Here is a 22,859-nt window from a genome sequence, read left to right as displayed (position 1 = left end):
GTCGCCGCGGCCCGGCTGGCTGGGCCTCGGGGCGCGCGGGCAGCCGCGGCGCCGCATTCCCGGCCGGCCGGCGAGCCATGGCCCAGGCCGGCGAGGAGACGCTGCCCGGGCCCGAGACGGCGGTGCAGATCCGCGTCGCCATCCAGGAGGCCGAGGACGTGGAGGAGCCGGAGGACGAGGAGGAGGGGGCGGAGGCGCGCGGCGCGGGGGACCCGGCCCGGTACCTGAGCCCCGGCTGGGGCAGCGCCAGCGAGGAGGAGCCGAGCCGCGGGCACAGGTAGGCGCGGCGGCGCGGCCCGGCCGAAGGGAGCCCGCCCCGGGTCCCGGCCGAGCGCGAGCGCCGGGACAAGTCCCCCCAGGCAGCCTCGCCGCGGGGCCGCTGCTCCGGGCGTCCGGCCGAGGCAGAACCTGCTTTCGGCGGTTGTTGGTGCCCCGCTCCGCAGCTTTCTCGCCCGACCGGAGCTCCCGGGGCTGGCGGCGGGGCTCGGAGGGGCCTGGACGTGGGGCATGCCCTGGGGCCCGGGAGGAATTCCCTCCTGGGCCATCCTCGCCATCTTCTCCCCCCGGAGGAGGCTCTCCTTGCGTGCGCTCACCCGGGACCTTCCCCAAAGCCCATCCCAGCCCTGTCTTGCCCTCCGAGACTGGCCCAGCTCCCCCTGAGAGGGACCCCACCTAGCCTTCACTGCCTCCTTCGTCCTGTCTGCTTATCAGTTCACATGGGTGGGGGCAGCCCAGCCCCGCGGACACTTGGCGGCTGGGGGATCCGAGGAGTGATTTCACGGTGTAGAGAGCTCTCCTGCTCTGGTTTGCAATCAGCTCAAGGCTCGCTGCTTGCATTCTCGCGGGCCGGGGATTCCCGTTTTCACGCAGCCTCCCCCACCCGACTTCTGTGCTTGCATCATCATCTTGCTAGTTGGGTTCCTGAGTGATGGAGGCAGTCTGGAACTGTTATGGCACAGGAAGCCACCTATCTAACGGTGCCTTTGGGCCCTGAGCCCGGTCATCAGCCGGAGACCTTGGACTTGTGTCCACCAACGCCGGCACCTTTCGAGTCTGTGGTTTTGTTCCTGCTGTTGAAAGGAGATAAGAGTATGGAGTATCCATAACCACGAGAGTAGAGCAATGGCAGAACTTGCAAATTCCGGAAAATGCCCACAGGAACTTCTTAAGAACCCTCTTTCTTCGGGGTTTCTGGGCACATGCTTTTTAGTTGTCAGGGCTCTGCAGGATCACTCCCTGGCAGGTAGATAATTTACTTCATTGGCAGAATACTCGACTGAAGGGCATGAGGATACTGGGTCCAGAGCCATTCCGCATCACTGGCTGACCCTTACCCGGTGGGAGAGGTCTGGATGTAGGCACCCAGAGATTCAAGGCAGTTCAATGGAGACAGAGGTATCTGAGGAGGAAAGTCCAGCCCAAGAGTTTAGAGCAGAAATGCTGAGCCATAGCAGATGACAGAAGCTACAGTAGACCTGTCAGCACTCTATATACTGTAAAGCCTGATTCATTCACTCACTCATTTGTTCAGAATAAAAATAATGAGTCCATAGTCACTGACATCTCAGTCTTGAGGAGAAGGTGGCCACCTAGTCAAATAATTTCAGAGGTTACGTAAAGGAGCTCAGAGTGGCTGATCCTGCTGATTTCATTTGCCTGTAGTTAGTTGGGGGCAGAGAGCTCCCCCCTATACTGGGGACTAAGTCTTGAGATTGCACCATTAGCAGGGATTAAAGCCCTACTTATTTCTTGGGCCTGGAAAGATCCCCCTGTGGAGATGAGGAGAACATGATCCTTATTTGGGTGGGCTTCTTGTTCCTACTTCCCCCCCACACACTCTCTCCAGAGCCACCCTTCCCTCCCAGCTCCAGGGACTGGAATCTCACGGAGCATTCAGTTTGAAGCATTTCCTGCTGCCCACTGGCAGAGAGTTGACCCCAGAAAATCCCTGGAGGCTCTTCAGGGTATTGGAGCTGACAGAGCCCAGCAGGCAGAGATCCAGAGCCCAGCAGGCAGACATCCAGAGCATGAGAATGCAGCCAAGAACAGGATCCATGCTGTCCCTGTGTTTGGGCCAGCCTGCCACAGCAGCAGCCCCTGCCCTGTGTGGACACTTCTTGGCTTCCAGAGCCTTCAGGAGAAAGCCCAGTTTCCTTAAGCTGTTTATTGAGATGTGGCACTCACCCACATCATCTCCTTGGCCCATTGCTTCTTTCCCTGCCTGACTCAGCAGTTCGTGCTCCCCCAGCACTGACCCCTCTAGAATCCTGAACAGAGGGTACAGTTTTGTGTCTACCTGCCTTTGTACTCCCTCCTCTGGGTCTCTGATTGATCTCTAGTTAGCCTTAAAACTCACTGCGTCGACTAGGTATTTATCCAAAGGTTACAAACATAGTGATCAAAGGGGCACATGCACCCCAATGTTTATAGCAGCAGTGTCCACAGTAGCCAAACTATGGAAAAGCCCAGATGTCTGTCCACAGAGGAATGGATAAAGAAGATGTGATACACACACACACACACACACACACACAGGAATATTATTCAGCCATCAAAAGGAATGAAATCTTGCCATTTGCAATGATGTGGATGGACCTAGAGGGTATTATGCTAAGCGAAATCAGTCAGTCCGAGAAAGACAAATACCCTATGATTTCACTCCTATGTGGAATTTAAGAAACAAAACAGATGAACATGGGGAAGGGAAGGAAAAATAAAATAAGATGAAAATTGAGAGGGAGACAAACCATGAGAGACGCTGAACTCTAGGAAATAAATTGAGGGTTGCTGGAGGGGAGGGGAGGGGAGTGAGGGGATGTGGTAACTGGTTGATGGGCATTAAGGAGGGCACATGATGAAACAGGACACATAGAACACAGGGTGTTCTATGTAACTGATGGATCACTAAATTCTACCTCTGAAACTAAACAACAACAACAAAAACACATCACTGCTTCATCCCCACAACCCCCAGTCCCCACCCCAAAGCTGTTTGTTTCCTGTTCTTGGAGTTGCTGTAGTACTCTGCACATTTTATAGCTACCATTTACCTCAATTTTAACTGTATAGTTCTGTCTCTCTCACAACAATATGAGAGGTGTCTCTCTCATTGTGAATTCAGGGACCGTGCTTGCCTTGCTCTCATTGTATCCTCAGCACCTGGCATATAGTGGGTGCTCCTAAATATCTGTTGAACGAATGCATGTCTCTATCATTGCATTATGCCATTTGGTTGAAGTATTTGTGTGGTTTTCCCCCAACTAGACAGTGAGATCCTTGAAGGCAATGACCTCGCCTTAGTCCTCTCTGTACGACCAGTACTCAGCCCAATACTTGGCTTTTCCCTGGGGTACAAGCAATACATGAAAATAAGAAAAATGTTCTTTAGTCTTCTCCCCACACCTCTCTCACTAAAAAGGTGTCTGTCTTTTTATTCTCACCTTTTTGAAATAAAAATTTCAAACATAAAATGTGAAAGAGTAGTATTGTGAGCATTCATACACCTACCATCTAGATTTAACAGTTGTTAATATTTTGCCATATTTGTTTGATGGACTTAGGAGTGGTTTACTCTGATCCATTTGAAAATATACACAGTACTTACTGTACCCTCAGCACTTTATTTGGGAGCTCTTACTAATGACATTTTCCTGTAAAACCACAATACTATTACTGCAGTTAAGAGAATTAACAATGATTCCCTAGTATAAGCCCTAAAATGATCTAATAGCCAAGTCCCATATTTGGGTTCCCCACCCCGCCCCCGTCATCCCACATTGTATTTTATAGATGTTTCTTTTTCCCCTCCAAACAGAATTCAGTCCAGGTGGTGGCATTTGCCTATTATGTCTCTTTAGAATCTTTCAATCTAGAACATTCACACTTTTTTTTTTTTAATGCGTTGCTATTTTGAAATAAGAGGCCAGATGTCTTGTTGAACGTTTTCCAGTTTAAAGTGGTCTGATTTTGTTCTGATCATCTAGTTTAACTTGCTCCTTTGTACTCTGTGTTTCCTGTAAATTGGAAGGTATGCTAAGGGCCTGATTCAATTCGGATTAAACATTTGGCAAGAACATCTCAGGCAATGCCACAGACATTTTGTTGCATCACCTCAGGCGGCTTTCACCAAAGTGATGCTCTAATTTGACCACTTGACTAAGGTGATCTCTCATTGTGAAGGTACATCTCTCCCTTTGCAATTAACAAGTAATCTGTGGGCTTCCTGTGAATATTCTTTCAACAAGGCCCTTCACCTAATGGTTTTAGCATCCGCTGATGATCCTTGCCTGAGTCAGTTCCTCAGGAATTACAAATTGGTGATTTTCTAATTTTATTAACCTTTGTACATTTTTTAAAAATTCTTATTTATTTATTTGACAGAGAGAGAGAGAGAGAGAGACAGCTAGAGAGGGAACACAAGAAGGGGGAGCGGCAGAGGGAGAAGCAGGCTCCTGGCTGAGCAGGGAGCCCCATGCACGGGGCTCGATCCCAGGACCCTGGGATCATGACCTGAGCTGAAGGCAGACGCTTAATGACTGAGCCACCCAGGCGCCCCTATCCTTTGTACATTTATTGGCGGGTATTCTTCTGTATAAGAGAGCTTTGCCTCATCATCTGGAATTGAACAAGAGTTCCTTCTAATGAGGCAACATAAATGCTTAATGACCAGTTTTCAAAGAGAGGAGTGGGTGTAATAGTCGCATCAAATAATTTAAATTAGAGCCCTCCTTTTGGCCCTCCTCGATTCATGGACTTCTGTTTATTCACTTTTTAAAAAAAAAAAGATTTTATTTATTTATTTTGACAGAGAGCAAAAGCAGGGGGAGCAGGAGAGGGAGAAGCAGACTCCCCGCAGAGCAGGGAGCCCGATGTGGGGCTCGATCCCAGGACCCCGGGATCATGACCTGAGCTGAAGGCAGAGGCTTAACGACTGAGCCACCCAGGCGCCCCTGTTTATTCACTTTTAAAAAATTAGTTACAATCATTATTTTTGATGTTCAAAATGTCCCTGATTAAGTAGGGGCACCCCTTCAGATTGGCTTCAGTATAGCCTTTTGGAACATGCCCGTGAGTCTTTGAGCACTTTCTTGCTTTGTGATATTAGATATTCTGGCCTTACTTTGTACTTTTCCTACTCCTGTCATGGGATCCAGCCATTTCCACAGGAATCCCTGTGGCTAGTAAATACTAACGGGAAGGTATTTAGGAACCAAGACCTGGAATTAAGAGTGCTAATTTCCACTGGGGCAACATTGGTTTTAGGCCCTTTCAATAGAGCTAGGAAATACATTTTAAAAAATAAGTTTATGTTGGGCGCCTGGGTGGCTCAGTTGGTTAAGCGACTGCCTTCGGCTCAGGTCATGATCCTGGAGTCCCGGGATCGAGTCCCGCATCGGGCTCCCTGCTCGGCAGGGAGTCTGCTTCTCCCTCTGACCCTCCCCCCTCTCATGTGCTTGCTCTCTCTCATTCTCTCTCTCAAATAAATAAATAAAATCTTTAAAAAAATTAAAAATAAAAAATAAGTTTATGTTGATAATTCCAACTCATATTTGACATAGGGTTTTTGTTTTACTTCTTTTATTTTTTTTGCACTGACAGTCTTGATTCTTAACAACATTAACATATTTACTTGTTTGCTTTGTCTTACAATGTGTGAAAATGATTTAAAATCATAATATCAAATATTAGTATGAATAATAAAATCACTGAAGCATACCTTCATTTAACAACAGAAACATCTAGGTTCCTTTCTCTCCATGATGTTTCAGGGACATTACATAAGCTATCTTTTCTCTGTTCTGGGTGATGATAGTGAAAGGCTCCATTTATTAATGCCAATTATGTACCAGATGTGGAACTAAATACTTTGCATACATTATCTCTGCTTCACACCACAAACCATTATTTAGACCCGCAGAGACATCCACTAGTTTTACTCCTTTCTCAGGCCCTAGGAATTATGTCAGAACAGCATGGCAGAAGACCGGGTAAGAAAAAAGGGTCATGATGTCTGTAATAAGTCTATAAGAACCCATGGGCCATCCAGACATAGCATGGGGCCTCCGCTAGTGGTATCCAAAATATAATTGTTCCCATAATGCCTTTCCAAAGTTGGACACATCCCCGTATATGTTTCCCACTTGTCTCTCTGAAAAACCTTTATCTTTTGAGTCTGTCCTTGTGTTCTTATATTGCATTATCAATTTGGTTACCTTTAGAACCTTTTCCTATAGCAAGTCAAAAGGAGCTATACACAGATTGTACCGGACCCTGGTGATTTTCATAAATGATGCTTTGTCTTTTTTGTTCAATATCCACCTTGTTGCTGTCCACCATTTTCCTGGTATTGGTAGCCAAAGCACCATATTAGACCATCTGCAAGGATAGATGATGAGTCCAGGAAATCTTTTCTGTGTTGAAAACCATAGTGAGGAGCTCATTATTCCACCATTTTATTTTGGATATTTTTATTCATAAGGTGACGTTTGATTAACCATTCAACTAATATCTCCAGATTATCTTGAGATTTTATGAGAAAGGCAACCCTGGAGATTTTATGCTGTACTTATTTCTCTAGATTATTTACAAATACGATAAATATTTCAACACTGATCCATGGAGCCCAATCACCTGTTTTGAAATGTACCTCCTTGTTTCTACCCTTTGTTTTCATTTCTAGGAGGTTTACAGCTATTAAAAAAAGAACACATCGGGGCACCTGGGTGGCTCAGTCGTTAAGCATGGTTAAGCATCGTTAAGCATCTGCCTTCGGCTCAGGTCATGATCCCAGGGTCCTGGAATCGAGCCCCACATCGGGCTCCCTCCTCCACGGGAAGCCTGCTTCTCCCTCTCCCAGGGAGAGGGAGAAGCTTGTGTTCCCTGCTTGTGTTCCCTCTCTCGCTGTGTGTCTTTCTCTCTGTCAATTAAATAAATAAATAAAATCTTAAAAAAAATAAAAATAAATATATCATTGTAAATTAGGGGTACTGATGTGTTCTTTTTTTTTTTTCTTAAAGATTTTATTTATTTATTTGAGACAGAGAATGAGATAGAGCATGAGAGGGTCAGAGGGAGAAGCAGACTCCCCGCCGAGCAGGGAGCCCGATGCGGGACTCGATCCCGGGACTCCAGGATCATGACCTGAGCTGAAGGCAGTCGCTTAACCAACTGAGCCACCCAGGCGCCCTTTTTTTTTTTTAAAGATATATTTATTTATTTATTTGACAGAGAGAGACACAGCGAGAGAGGGAACACAAGCAGGGGGAGTGGGAGAGGGAGAAGGCAGTCGCTTAACCAACTGAGCCACCCAGGCGCCCTACAATGATATATTTAAAAGGAAACAATAATGTGAACATAAAACTTAAATGTACATTTTTTCCAAAGTCCTCTTGAAAGGCTACTCATAACATATTCACCAGTAACATACTTCCTGTCTCAGAGAATTCTGATAGGTGGGATTTGCCCTTAACAGAAGCTATTCACTTTACATTGGTGATGCTTTGTAAATTCCCACTATGTGCAGGGCTCTGGGTTGGTGCCAGAATGAAAGAAACCAATGTGAATCCTGTCCTCCAGGCGCTGAGGGTTCAGGGCACTAACTAGAAATGCACATAGTAGCTCTGATACAGGCAAGGTGTTAGGAGAAGTTGAAATGATTTCCTTCCTGGGAGAGTTGCATTTGAGATGGAGCTTGACGTGTGCCTAGGATTTGGACCTGAGAGACAGAGGCCAGATGTTCAAGGAGATGGAACAGCACGCACCAAGAGATGGAGTCCAGAAACCTTGCGACACTTACAGAGACCTATTAGTCTTTTACTTGCTTTTGTTTTAGAGCAAAGGATCTGAAAGGAAATAGACAGAAATACGTTTGGAAGCTGGTGACAGCCAGATTGGAAATGAATCCGAATAAAGAGCTAAGGACTTTGGATTTTATTTAATAGGATAGAAAACATGAGTATTAGTATTAAAGTAGAGCAGCGACATAGCCGTTCTTCAAAATGTGTAATAAGGCACAGAGTGGAAGAGGCTTAACCCAAAACACAACAGGAGTGGAGTGGGGGGAGGTGGGAGGAGGTGGGAAGACAGAACCCTAGAAAGGTTCTGGTTCGGAAATGTGTGAAGGATGTAGGGATTAAAAGGGATGCTGATACCTGAGAGGTGATTTAAAGTCTGCCTTTAAAACAATTGCCTCACCTCTCTGCCTGACCGTGAAAAGTAGCAACCACCATACTGTTTACTTCCAAGGAGAAAAAGAAGAAGTAGGATTATTTTCTAAAGGAATCAAATGAGCTACCTGGTGAGCTAGGACGGCTAAGGTAGAGCTGGTACCTGCAGAGTAACTCCTCCGCCATATAAAGCCCCTATTTAATAATTCCCTGTCTGTCCACCCTACAGTGAAGCCTGCCAGTTGGCATGCCCCACCCACGGCTATAGAACCACCTAGGAAGAAAGCGAATCACAGTACATGGCTGTGGAGGGAACCTGCTTCACCCACCAAGAGAAAGCAAGCCAGACGTTCCTTCATTTTTCAAAATAAATAGCCATGGAGCCCAACTCCCCACTTCCTAAGTGTGGACTGTGTACAGTGACTCCCTTCCAAAGTTCACAGTATGGAAGAAGGGGAAAGGTAGTAACTTCGCAGTGAGGACACCAGATAACACTACTTCAGGCAGGGTCAACATCCACAATGATCAGGTATGTTGATATGATGTGATGAGAATGGCAATTTACCTCTGTCGTTCTCTTCCCTAAAACCCGTAAACACCATCTAATCGTAAAATATCAGATAAATCCCAAAGGAAGGACATTCTACAATATATCTCACCAGGACTGCTCAACACAGTCAAGGTCATTAAAAACAAAGAAAGCCTGAGAAACTGTCCCACCCAAGAGGAGCCTGGGGAGACATGATGACTCAATCTAATATAGTATCCTGGATGGGATCCTGAAAGAGAAAAAGGCCATTAGGTAAAAAAACTAAGGAAATCTGAATAACCTGGACTTCAGCTAATAATTTGGAAATCTGGACTTCAGCTAATAATAATGTATTGATATCAGTTCATTAAATGTACCATACTAATGCAAAATATTGATAACAGAAGCCTGATGGGGGATATATGGGAACTCTCTGTACTACTGTCACAATTTTTCTGTAAGTCTGAAATTATTCTAAAATAAGTTTGCTTAAAAAATTTTTTTAATAAAAAGATGAATTGATTATCAGTTACATGAGGAAAACCAGTTACATGAAATTAAATGAAAAACTGATCCCAGAGGATATAGAGGTGACACTGTTGGAAACAAAGAGACCATAAAAAAAAACAACTATATATGTGTGTGTGTATGTATATATATATATATACATACACACACACATATATATACATATACACTCTGGTTAGTACTGAAAGAGAATTTAATATATTGCATCCACAAAACCAGAACAGGATGCTTTTAAAAAGGAGCAATCTGAAGACATAAAAGAGTTCTTAGAGAGTACATAATTCCTGAAATTAAGCAATTCATCAACAAAGATTGGAAGGTAATGTCAGGAAACGTCTTGCCATGTAAGTCAAAGACAAAGGCAAAGACAGACGATATGAAAGAGAGGATAGGGACATAGAGGATCGATCCAGGTGGTCAGTCAACTAATAGGACTTTAAGAAAGAAATGTAATCTTAGCCAACACCTCTTCCCTGCCCAGAGTCATGTTTGTAGCCAGAAAAATAAACACAACGGGTTGACTTTCAACTTTTAGTATCTGTAGACAAAACATGAATATTAGTTACAGAATAGAATGTAAACATAACGAGCCATGACAAAATAAAATAAAGATACATCTGATAGAATTTGAAAGGTTGGAAATGGAAGGAGAGGAGAAGAAGGTAGGGTCATAACACACACGTCAGGTGTAGTGAGGAAGCAAGACCTATCATTTAATGTTGATGGAATAAGAATTTTAAGTGTATTATTTTAAAACAATTAGAAGGCTAATAAAAAACCCAAAATTAATATAAAATTTTAAAAATTAGAAGAAGAGGCTTTGGGAGATGAGTGACTCCAAATCCTCACCTTATATAATAGGACATGAATAGAGAATGTCGAAAATTGGCAAGTGAGAAATAGGACCATGAACATAATTTATAGAACCACAAGGCAAGTCTCATTAAGAATGAAATGGTTGAATAGAGGTTGCCTCTAGGGAGGTTCCCTAGAGGTGGAGCTGGGAATTGTTGCTTTCTTTTTAAGTTACGTACTGTTTTGTTTTATTTTTTGCTATGTGTATGTATTCCTTGAAGATTCATTTTTGCTGAACTATTAATAGTGTCCAAGGGAGAAGTAATGAGGACAGTTGGAATGGAAAAGAGAACAGATGGGAGACAATGCAAAATAAAAAAATTAGCACCTGATAATTGGCTCAGTGTGGGGGCAAAAGAGAGGGCTAAAAGATGCATCTCGGGTTTGGAGCCTAAATGCAAAGAAGAGTGAATAGGGAAAGTAGTTAATGGGGCAGTTTGGGAGGAAAGATAGTCTGTACAGGACAGCTGGAATTGACAAAAAGTTACCAACATTCATATTTAAGGGATATAAACTTCTTTAATGTTTGTAAAGGATACAGGGTCTTTTTCATTCAACGGCTGTTGCATGAATCAGGAGACAAGGCAGCATGCTCCCAGATATGCAAAAAGGCCTTGCCTCTCTTCCAAGGTCCCCCTTTGGAGATGCACAGTTGCCGCTGAGAGCACTCCTGTAGAGAGGGGGTCCTACGGTGCAGGAAGCTCACCACTGCACTTGCATAGGGCTTTATATCACCTCCCCAGGACTGCCCACGTGTTCTGGAACCTCCATGTCTGCTCACTGGGTGCAAAGAACTGATGCAGAGTCACCCCCTCTCCCCCCAGGGTGGATTGCTTACCATGAGACTGTATGAAAGGAAGATAAGCTTCCCAGATGGAATGTCCCTCGGCAGGTCTAGGCTTCAGTATTCCCTGAGGTCCAGCTCTGCAGAAGGTGATGGTTCAGTTCTGGACATAGTGGATTTGAAGTGCTAACAGGCTATCCACGCATCAGGCAGGCAGGTAGATGAATTGAGGATGGGGGCCCAAGAGTGAGAGAAGGATGGAGGGGTGGGAGGAGGCAGATCTGAATTAGATGAGCTATACAGGGGCTGAAGTGTGTAGAGGCCACCTGGGGACAAAGAGTCAAGGATAGATCCTTGGAGACATGGGAGCAGATTGAGTAGACTGGAAGGGCAGTTAAATGGGGGAGAAGAATCAGAAAAGAACAAGTCACAGAAGCCTAGCAGGAGGACTACTGAGAAGAAAGGGGTCAGCTGTGTCCCATCCTGCAGATGACCAAGGTGGAGAAAAGGCACCTGGATATGGCCAGTGGATGCTTTGGCAGATGCCCAGACATACAGAACGAGTTTTCGGGGAAGGAAGGGGTGCACAAGGGAGCTCTGGGCAAGTCTGATTGATTTTCTCCATCAAGTTTGAGATAGAGTCATCTGCAGGGAGGAAGGGCTGGCTTCCCATGGCAGACCTTGGGAAGAATGGGACGTTCTAGAATGGGCACTGGAGAAATTGAGAAATTGCATCCCCATCCTTCCATTGTGTTTTATTTGTTTATGCATTTACTTTTTATAATAGCGTCAACTACTTTAGGTGGGGAGTAGGACTTGCTAGGCTGTGGGTCCCTTTGATGGTCTGGTCACCTCTGATATACTTGCTATTTGTACTAAGACCATTTTGCCAATACCTGAGTCCACTCAAAACTCTTCGCTCTTCATTATCCCACACCTCACCTCAACTCTGGCTATTTATTCTCATCCTTGTCAGTGCGGCTCAGACTTTACCATGCATTTGAGGTTATTGTATCTGGTGTACTCAACCTATCTATTTTAACTTCTAATTACGGGATAAGCTTTCTCTAATAAAGTGAAAATCGGTTTTGTCCATCTTGCTTCTCCTTTTTCATTCCATTGATTGTTCCAATGACACTTTTTCCTTTGGCATGTTTGAGGACCACTTTTCTCAGTGCAGTATTACTATCCTGCCATTTGTCTGTAAGTAATAGAAAACCCAGGCAACAAGTGAATTAAACAAATGGATTTTATTTTTCTCATGTAATCAGAAATTTGCAGGTAGGTAGATAGAGGAATTGGTTCAGCAACTCAATAATATCAGAGCCAATAATGTCAATAAATGAGGCCAAGCTGATTCTCTTGGCTTTTTTTCTTATGGTAGTAAAGTAGCTGCTACAGCTCCAGCCATCACACCCACACTCAAAACAGATAAAAGGGGAAGAGGCAGGGCCAAAAAATTTTCACTTGTGTTTTATTGGCCATACCATGACAGATGGCTACTACCTGTAACCAAGGCTGAGAAAGTACATGTTTAGGGTTGGTTTTTATTTGTTTGTTTGTTTTGGTTTGGTTTTTTATAGCCTCCATAATAAAGGAAGGCAAGTGAGAAAGAGTTTGCTATTAGATGTTGGGTGAATCTGACTAATGTCTACCACAGCTATCTTCTAGAAACTTATAAAATATTCAGTTTGTCTAATGTTTAAGTTGCCTTTGACCTGTTTTATCTTATAGGCAGCCTTAATATATTCCCTTAGTTTGCCATCCCATTTTTATTTTTTTATTTTTTTTATTATTATTATTTTTAAAAGATTTTATTTATTTATTTTGACAGAGAGAGAGACACAGCGAGAGAGGGAACACAAGCAGGGGGAGTGGGAGAGGGAGAAGCAGGCTTCCTGCTGAGCAGGGAGCCCGATGCGGGGCTCGATCCCAGGACCCTGGGATCATGACCCGAGCCGAAGGCAGACGCTTAACGACTGAGCCACCCAGGCGCCCCTGCCATCCCATTTTTAAAAGACTTTTTAAAAAACATACTTTTAAAGTTAGTCTCTCAGACCATTTTTTTTTTTCCATCAGTACACGTTTGTCTTGGGACATCGGTGTGGTATTTCAAAAACATTTCCAGACTGTCTGCAGGCAAATAACTAAACTCTTCATTTTAAAATCAACCAACGCCTACTTTTATGCTAATTATAATTTCTGAATTGGAAAAATTGGGAGACAGATTTATTTAGTATTTTCTCTCCTGCCAGAATATTCCATTTTTATTCTCATCTTGACTCTTCCACAATTGTGTGGGGTTTTTTTGGGTTTTTGTTTTGTTTTGTTTTGTTTTTTGGTGGGGGGGTGGTTAGAGTCGGTGAAAATTTTGCTGGAGTTGAAGGACATACATTTATGTACCTGTTCCAAAGCGTTGATTTTTACATTCTGAGCCCCCTCCCCCCTTTTTTGTATTAGTTGATTATTTTATTTAAGGGTTTAATCCCAATCTAAGGGAAATGTTAACTGCTTGCTTCTTTATTTTTTTTTTTTTTGAAAGATTATTTATTTGTTAGAGAGAGAGGAGAGCAAGAGAGAGAACACGAGCGGAGGTGAGAGGCAGAGGGAGAGGGAGAAGCAGATTCCCCGCTGAGCATGGAGCCCGACTCGGGGCTTGATCCCAGGACTCCAGGATCATGACCTAAGCTGAAGGCAGATGCTTAAGTGACTGAGCCACCCAGGCGCCCCTGACACTTCTACTTTTTGGCTATTGTGAAGATGCTACTGTGAACTTTCTGAGCCCTCAGGTTCTCCCAACAGAGTAGAAGCACCCTGAATGCTTTAGGCGGACTCGGTGTCTGCATCCATCCCAGGAGATGCTCTCGTGACTCAGCACATGTTCATGGGGACTCTGGGTCTGATAGTCGTGTTACTAGAAATCAAGCTGCCACATAGGAAAGCAGTAATGTTTTTTTCTGGAAGTAATTTTTGACCATTTCTTTTTATCGAATAAGATATATATGATATTGTATAATACATAATTTAATTTGGTCATTAAATATGCCAGAGAGAACTCACCTTCAAGAGCTTCTAATTAATGGTGTCAACTATGATGCAGATCATCACAAAGTCCTTGACTGTTGATGGTTTTGAGGTTTTTGTCATCCCTCGGTGAAAGATTTGCCTTCCAAAGAAGCTTTGCTCAGGATTTCTTTGGCTCATTCTCATATCCTAATATTCTCAGGGAGAGGGGGGAAGAAGTCTGTTCAGGTGGAGCTGCTGGTGGGTTTGGGTTTCATTTAGAAGGGCCCGAGTGAATGGGATTGTTTCAGATTCTGTGGCAGGGTCCCAACAAAACGTGGAAAGTATTGTGCGTGCTGGCTTTGGGGACGGAAAATTTGAGTTTCAATCCTAGATCTGAGGGGCAAGTGAGTGCCACCTCCCAGGTTCTAAGGGCGTGCCAGGCACCTGTGTGGCATTTCTATGTATCAGTTCATTTAATCTTCTGACTGTCCTACCGGGAGAGTGACTGTCATGCCAATGTGCAGATGACGGGACTGAGGTGTGGCAGGGGAGATCCTCGCCTGCATTGACTCAGTTAATAAATGGTGGCGGCAGGACTTGAACCTACATGGGCTAACTCTAGGATTGGGACTCTTAGTTACTCTGACAAATTATCTTCTAGAAATCAGGATTTGGGGGGTGGAGTGCGGGAGGGAAGACTAAAAAGGGGATGTGAAAAGCATCCTGTCCGTGGTACAGGAGCACATACATGCTAGTAGAGCGTGTTGTCATTTTAATGACTCTCCGTTCGTGTTAAAAACAGAAGCATGATTTCTTCGCCCAGTGGGGCAAAAGTCAGCCCCGTGTGGCGATCACCCCCTCTGAGGAGTCCAGGTCAGGTGTGACCCAGTGCCGTTCCTTAGGGCAGCAGAAACAAAGTACCGCAAACTGGGTGGCTTAGAATGACGGAATTGATTGCCTCATGGTTCTGGAGGCCAGAAGTCAGAAATCAAGGGGTCAGAAGAGCGCTCCCTTTCCAGGATCTGGGAACGGATGGGTCCCAGGCCACTCCCCTGGCTTCTGGTGGTTTCCTGGCAACCTTTGTTGTTCCTGGGCTTCTGCTGCATCCCATCTCCACCTTCACCTTCACATGGCATTCTTCCTGTGCGCTCATGCCTCCAGATTTCCCTTTCTGTAAGATGCCAGTCATACTGGATTAGGGGCCACCCCCACCATCTGGTGCGACCTTGTCTTTAACTGATTACATTTGCAAGGCCCTGTTTCCAAGTAAGGTCACATACTGACATACAGGGCTTTTGGACTTCAACATATGAAATTTGGGGGTGTGAGGGGGGGCGGACAGCAATTCAGCCTGTAACCCCCCGGTGTCTCCTCTTGGTCCCAGTGGCGCCACGACGAGTGGGGGCGAGAACGAGCGTGAGGAAGGCGAGCAGGAGTGGAAGCCCCCGGACCAGGAGTTAATCAGGAAGCTGGTGGATCAGATCGAATTCTATTTCTCTGATGAAAACTTGGAGAAGGACGCCTTCCTGCTCAAGCACGTGAGGAGGAACAAACTGGGGTACGTGAGTGTCAAGCTCCTCACGTCCTTCAAAAAGGTAAGGCTTCCTTCTCACAAGCTGACTCGAGGACTCTGAGGCTGTGGGGGTTGCAGTTCTAAATATTTTCTGCCCCTTCGATACCTCGTGACTGGCGATTCTTTTCCACCCCTCTGGGGCCTGAAATAGAGAAAAATGATCCAGAACAGGGATTTAGGATCTTTATGAAGACTCTCTTCCCACAGTATTAAAAGGGGCCTGGGTGTTGGGACAGATGTCAGCGGATGGCAGTTATGCAATGATAGTGCTTGTTCTTGGTAAAGTTCAGGCGCTCTTGCCAGGCGAGTGGGTGGCCGGGAGGGTGCTGGGGACTCAGTGGCCTTGAGAGACACCTCCTGGGCCTCGAATTGTGTGAAACTCAGGCTTTTCCCTTGTCCAGTTGAATAAATAAGAAAGAGAAGGAGCACCTAGAACTCTGGGGGATGGGCCTCCTTCCAGACTCCTGCAGCCTTAGCCGTGTGTAAGACCAACATCCTCATCAGTATGGCGAAGTGGGCTATATGGTGATTGCTGCCATGTAGGCAGCAGACCCAGCAGCTGGACCGTTGTGTGAATTCCCTCCGTCTCGAAGCGTGGGCAGACGAGCTCTAATAAGAACTCCGTGTCTTCTGTGGGGGAAGCATATTTACTAGAATGGAAAAGCAGCGCATGGCCTGTTGCATAACGGGATATGTAACAGCTGGGTCCGCGCCAGGCTGCCTTTGCACTTTGCCAGAGAGCCCTGGAGGAGAGCTTTTCTCCCTGGAGCCGTTCTCTGCCTCACCTGCCGCTAGAGTCTGCCCTCTCCTCTTGTGCTCTGTCCTTTTACCCAGTCACCAAACATATCCATTCTGCACCCTGACTGCTGCGGTGGGCACAGGACAGATGACATGAAGGTGGCATTTCCCCTGCCCTTGCAGAGTCCAGGGAAGGAGAGAGATCCGTGCAGGATTGCACAATGACCCTAGGCAGTGAAAGAACAAAGTCGTGTTCATCAGAGCCAGTAACCCTGCCTGGATGATGGCGAAGTCTTTCTAGAAGTGGTGACGTTGAAATAGGATCTTGGATGAGTAGGAGTTTTCAAGGTACAGGAGTAGGGAAGGGGCTCTTCCTGTTGCGAAGGAAAAGCCTCCCCATCCTCCTGTGTGGCTCCTATGCTCTCCCCCTCTAACACAACACTCTGACACCGGATGTTTATTTTGGGGGAGGGGGCTCCCCACCAAGCAGTTCTGTATCTACCCGGAGATAGCATCCGATCCTACAGGTTAAGGGTTAGTCCCACAAGACTGCCCCACTGCAGGAGCCAATGGCCAGTAGGAGGTGACCACCCAGGTGACCCACAGTTTCTGTCCAACTTGGCTACAGATCACGGGTCCCCATCACTTCCTCCCCCTTGGATTTGATTATTTGCCAGAAGAGCTCACAGAACTCAGGGAAACACTTGCTTAGATTGACCAGTTTAATAAAGGCTATGATGAAGGATACAGATGAACAGCCAGCTGAAGACATATGCAGAACAAGGCCCTGAGTGTGGGAGCTTCTGTCCCTGAGGAGTTGGGGTGCTCTCAGTATATGGGTGTATTCATCAACCTGGAAGTGCTCCAAAGCCCACAGGACTGGGATTTTTATGGAGGCTTCCTCCTGGAGGCATGATCAACTATCAACTCAGTTTCCTGCCCTTCTCCCTTCCCTGAAAATTCCAAGCTTCTAACCATGGCTTGGTCTTTCTGGTGACCGGCCCTCAACCAGGAGCCATCCAGGAGCCTGCCAAGCATCGCCTCATTAGAACAAAAGATAGTCCTAGTGTTCTTGTCCCGGAGGACTTGCCAGGGTTCCAGCAACTCCGTGCCAGGGAGGGGGACAAAGAGCAGCGTACATGTGTAATAGAGAGGGACTGTTTCAGCATTCTCCGCGAGGCCCCAAGTTGGGTTTTATTCCAAGCTGACACCGTCCACGCCAGTCTCAGGAGCTACTGCATTGAAATATGAAAGATCCTTCGGAAGATCTTTTGCATCAAATGCAGAAATGCAGAAACGCGACTTCAGAGAAGTATTTGAACATGCAAATCCCCAAGTCCTGTCGAAATGATACGTCACAATATCACAGGTGTCCAGGGAACAGTGAGCAAACCCTCACATGAATGTGTTTGTGGGGGACCCCACAACAGAGCAGCCAGGGCTCCTCCCTTTATTCCTCCCCAGGGACCCCAAGAGTCAGCCTGACTTTCTTGCCTTTTGAAGCTGCCGCTATGGCTCCGTTTAGGAGGGTTCTTCTTTGTCCAAAGCTGGCCGCAGAGTCGCCATGGACTCCCCAGCACCTCCACAGTGACAGCAAAGGCCCCTTTCATTCCAGAGGTTTTCCTGCTGATCATAACAGGAGACACATAGGACAAACAGGCAAATGACAGTTTCTGAAAATCTTAGAAAGTTCTTCTAGTTAACTGCACAAGGAAAGCACCTCCCGGGCTCCTCATCTGAGATGGTGCCCCGAGGATGCTCAGCCTCTAGCTGGCACTTCCCAGTAGACCCTGCTCCTGGCTCTGGAGGGGTGCTGGGTCCTTGCCAGAGCCCTCTTCCCTCTCGGTTGCATTGGTCTTGCATCATCTTCTCCAGCCCTTGGAGGAAGGCAGCTCCGGCCCTCCTTGCTCAGGCTTCAGGCTTCAGGCTTCGGCAGTAGCTTTGCTCTTCCTCTCCTGAGTGCTCCCTTCCTGACTGGTTTTGGAGAAGTCTCCCTCCCCCCTGTGTCATCCTCTGAGTGCTACTGCCTCACAACCTGGGGCTTCCTCACAGTCTGGCCGTGACCTTTGGTCAGCATCTTTCTGTACCCTTTCTGGATCTCTGATTGACTCCGTTCACCTGAAGTCTGACCCTTTGCCTGGACCTTTGCTGACCCTCTGTCCCCGGTGTGTGTCACAGAGATCAGCCCATTGATTCCGGGTGTAGGGGACTTGCGGTTCCCCCGAGACCTAGGCTAGAGTGGACACCCCCTTTCTGCTGGAGCCTGCCTCTACTCATAGCTCTGCAAGGTCCCCCCATGCTGCCCTGTTAGCGAGCCTCCGTTCTTGAGTTCTGGAAAGTTCCTGTCTGGTCTCAGCTCCTCTGCACGGTGACTGCATTGGCCTGGACTCAGAGGACTCAGGGTGATCTTGCCATTCCTGGCTCAGGTTACCCACCCCACCCGCCTCCACTGTTCCTGTGGGATGGGATGACTCATTCTCCCTGGCATTCCCTCCAGCGGAAGTGGGCCTCTTGAAAATTACTGCTTTACAATATAAACACAGCCTTCCTATACTGCACGTCAATACGCACAATTTCCACTCAGGGAGGAGGAGGGAGGGAGGGACTGTTTCATCATTCTCCGGGAGGCCCTGCTTGGATTTTATTCCAAGTCAAAACTGTCCACATCATTTTCACGAGATATTGCAGTGGAATATGAAAGATCTTTTGGAACTTCCTGTGTATCAAATGCGTAAACAGAGAAACACGACTTCAGAGAAGTGTTTGGATGTTAAAATCTCCGAATCCTGTCAAAATGATAGCACATAATATTTGAAGTAACGATAGCACGTGAATACTCACTATGAGCTAGACACTGTTCTGTTTTGTATGTGGATGTATAATGTATGTCTGCATGTAGATAGGTATCTTTTGATTTATTCATTTGATCCTCACGACAACCCTGTGAGGTGGACATGATTAGCGTCTCCATTTGACAGATGAGGGAGTTGAGGCACTGAGAGGCTGAGAAACTTCAAGTGTTACCACCAGCTGGAGGTGGGCCTTGGACTTGTGTATCTAACAGCCTTTTTGCAGGGCCTGAACCGCTAAATGTGGGTGCACTAGACGATCTCCATCGCCAGAGAGTTCTGTTGGATGGCACTGCTCTAAACTGTGCTGCCTAGCTTGACATTGTCACACGTGTGTGCGTTTGCTCACTAGACTTTTGAATGCCCGTGCCCACGAGCTACGATGCTAGCTACCAGTGTTCCCGGGGGTGAGGAAAGGAGGGAGGGAGATGGCAGAGCCCACGAGATAGGCCAGGACAAATAGGTACCATTCCAGATGTGCTTTGTCTTCTTCAGGTGAAACACCTGACCCGGGACTGGAGAACCACGGCGCACGCCTTGAAGTACTCGGTGACCCTCGAGTTGAATGAGGACCAGCGGAAGGTGAGGAGGACCACCCCCGTCCCGCTTTTCCCCAATGAGAACCTCCCGAGCAAGATGCTCCTGGTCTACGATCTCCACCTGTCCCCCAAGCTGTGGGCCCTGGCCATCCCCCAGAAGAACGGGAGGGTGCAGGAGAAGGTCATGGAGCACCTGCTCAAGCTCTTCGGGACCTTTGGAGTCATCTCGTCGGTGCGGATCCTCAAACCAGGGAAGGAGCTGCCCCCTGATATCCGGAGGATCAGCAGTCGGTACAGCCAGGTGGGGACCCAGGAGTGTGCCATTGTGGAGTTTGAGGAGGTGGAGGCGGCCATTAAAGCCCATGAGTTCATGAGCACAGAATCCCAGGGCAGGGAGAACATGAAGGCCGTCCTGATTGGCATGAAGCCCCCCAAAAAGAAACCCCTCAAAGACAAGAACCAGGACGAGGAGCCCACCGCAAGCAGCCACCCGAACAAGTCCCTGAACAAGAGAGTCGAGGAGCTGCAGTACATGGGTGACGAGTCTTCCGCCAACAGCTCTTCTGACCCCGAGAGCAATCCCACGTCGCCCATGGCTGGCCGGCGGCATGCGGTCGCCAACAAGCTCAGCCCTTCTGGCCCCCAGAATCTCTTTCTGAGCCCGAACGCCTCCCCGTGCTCGAGTCCCTGGAGCAGCCCCTTGGCTCAACGCAAAGGCGTTTCCAGAAAATCCCCTCTGGCCGAGGAGGGGCGGCTGAACTGTGGCCCCAGTCCTGAGGTCTTCCGCAAGTGCGCGGATTATTCCTCTGACAGCAGCATCACTCCCTCTGGTAGCCCGTGGGTTCGGAGGCGCCGCCTGGCTGAGATGGGGACCCAGGAGAAGAGCCCCGGAGTGAGTCCCCTGCTGTCCCGGAAGATGCAGACTGCAGACGGGTTACCCGTGGGGGTGCTGAGACTGCCCAGGGGCCCTGACAACACCAGGGGCTTCCATGGTGGACACGAGAGAGGCAGGGCCTATGTATAAATACCTTCTATTTTTAATACCGGCTCCCTCGAAATACCTGGCATGGCAGAGAATGCGATTAGGTCCCCATCGAGAGATTTTTGTATACGTGTAGACCTCTTAATTTATATATTTGTAATGCATATAAGTTGTCTGGTACGCTGTGGTTTTAAGAACATCTTCTAGTTCAGAACAACCAGCATGACTATTATTTTGCTGATGCCCAATGCGTCTGAATGTTATGGCCCTGCAGGGCTGCGGGTTGGAGGCTCCCCGGGGCCGCTCAGGCCGCCGGTCTCTTCTTCAGGGCAGAGTTCTTCCCCGCGGCGACTGAGCTGTCCTCCGCGGGCCACGCAGGGCCTTCCAGAGAGCCCACGGGAGTTCTGTTGTGTAACGGCCACTCGTTCAGCCGGTAGCATGGTGTCTTACAGGACCAAATGTGTATTCCTGTCAAGTGAATAAATAATAAAACATCCGACTGGGAGTGCTGGCTCTTGAAGTCATAGGTCACAGGCGTCAGGCATGACAAATGTCTGCGCTGTCTGACGAGGCTGTGGGTGTTAGGTCAGGAGGCCCTGAGGAGCTGAGCGGAGACGCATTTCTCGAAGGTGCCCAGGGCAGCCCTGGGGCTCCCCCCACGGCCCCGGCAGCCTGAGAGGTCCCCACAGTCAGTGCGGCTGTTGGAGAACCACGTCGCCCGGCACGGTGAGTCCCACCCAGGCCAAGGCAGCTTATTGGAGACCAAGCTCTCCGGATGTGTCCCTGGACTGCCTCCTTTTCCTTGGCTGATGTCCCTTGTCTCTGGACGCCACCTGGTGTGGCAGAAAGAGAAAGGGCCTACATTCTAGTGCTGGCTCAGCCACCTGCTGTCTGGGGGATTTTAGACCAGTCCTGCCGAATGAAATTCGTGAACAGTTACTGAACGGTGATTAGATGCCAGGGACGATGCTTAGAGATTTCCAGGCATTATCTCATTTAATTCTCCCCAAAACCACCCGAGGAAGGTCCAGATAGTTCTCTCTATTTTACACTGGAAGAAACAAGTAGGTTAACTCACTTGTCCAGAGCCTAACAGCTAGATGAGTGGAGCTGGCTTGAACCTAGCAGTCCAGCTCCAGAGCCCATACTCCTAACCACCAGATGGTATGCAGCCTCTCTGAACCTCACCATCCACATTCAAAGAAGAAACAACCACAGAAGGTGCTAATATTTACTCAGCACCTCCTGTGTGCTAAGGCATTTTGCTAGACACATTCTTCCATTTGTTCTATGTGTCTCTGTGAGCTTTATAGTGGTTTTACATATGAAGCTGCTGAAGTAGGGTAATACCTCAAACCATTGCAAAAATGGAAAAAAAGAGAGTGTATGTTTAATTACAGAGTTCTATGAAAATCAGCGGCTGATTATTATCTGGTTAGTAAGATAGGGTGTCCCTTAAGTCCCAGAATCCCCATTAACTGGTAAATGCCTCCGGGAATTATTTGGATTTGCCGTTTGCACCACTGTTAGCCGTAGAGGCCCAACGGCCTGCGTCTGGACCCCACTCCCCCAGGGCCGTGCCACAGCCCAGCTCCAGGCCTCTTCCTGTGCTTGCTCCTCACTGGGCTCCCACTTACCCCTTGCCAGTGCTTCCCCACAGCTGCCCCCCTGCCCGTGGGCCATGGAGCCATCTGGGCCTCACCACCCCTTTATCCTCCAGCACACCAGCTGCTGAATTTTTAGATTCACTCCTATGGATCATAATTGCTTTTAAAAAATGCCTACACCCTCACCTTTTTATGTGAATACAGAAGAACTTGGCCTTCTATCTGCAGTATTACCCTGTGTGGCCTTAGGAAAGAACTGTGAATTGGGGGGTCAGCAGATCTGAGTTGTAGGCCTGACTTTTCCGGTAAATAATACTTTGACCTTGAGCAAGTCATTTCTCTTTTTGATTCGCGGTTTCCCATCCAACCAGTGGATGACATTAAGCCGCTCCTTCTATAAGGCTTTGTATTCGAGAGTGCTTTATGCACTGAAAAGTACTTTGTAGGTGTTAGTCATTACCCTGCTCTCTGGTCATCCCCAAGGACAAACCTTTCTTCCATTTTTCTGGTGCTTAAGCCTGGCCTTACATTAGAACCACCTAGAGAGCTTTTCAAAACTGCCTGTGTCCACACTGAGATAGTTGATTTCACTGGTTCTGGGGTGAGGCCTGGGGATGAGCAGTTTTTGAAACTCCCCGGGTAATTCTAACAGGCAAGCAGCGTTGAGAAGCTCTGGTCTGTTGGAATGAGGAGGGGCCGAGGGA

The 22,859-nt window shown here is 47.4% G+C and overlaps 1 protein-coding gene across 1 annotated transcript; it reads left to right on the top strand.

The window, feature by feature from the left end:
• Positions 1-20: 20 nt before the first annotated feature.
• Positions 21-21,045, top strand: LARP6 (La ribonucleoprotein 6, translational regulator). The gene is made up of 3 exons (XM_021693977.1): positions 21-277; positions 15,252-15,462; positions 19,523-21,045. Exons 1-3 carry the CDS (start codon positions 78-80, stop codon positions 20,588-20,590), a joined length of 1,479 nt encoding a protein of 492 aa, XP_021549652.1. The 5' UTR covers positions 21-77; the 3' UTR covers positions 20,591-21,045.
• The last annotated feature ends 1,814 nt before the right edge of the window (positions 21,046-22,859 follow it).

Source organism: Neomonachus schauinslandi, chromosome 9 (assembly GCF_002201575.2).
Source record: "Neomonachus schauinslandi chromosome 9, ASM220157v2, whole genome shotgun sequence".
Taxonomy (NCBI): Eukaryota; Metazoa; Chordata; class Mammalia; order Carnivora; family Phocidae; genus Neomonachus; species Neomonachus schauinslandi.
This window is presented reverse-complemented; position numbering and strand designations above follow the sequence as displayed.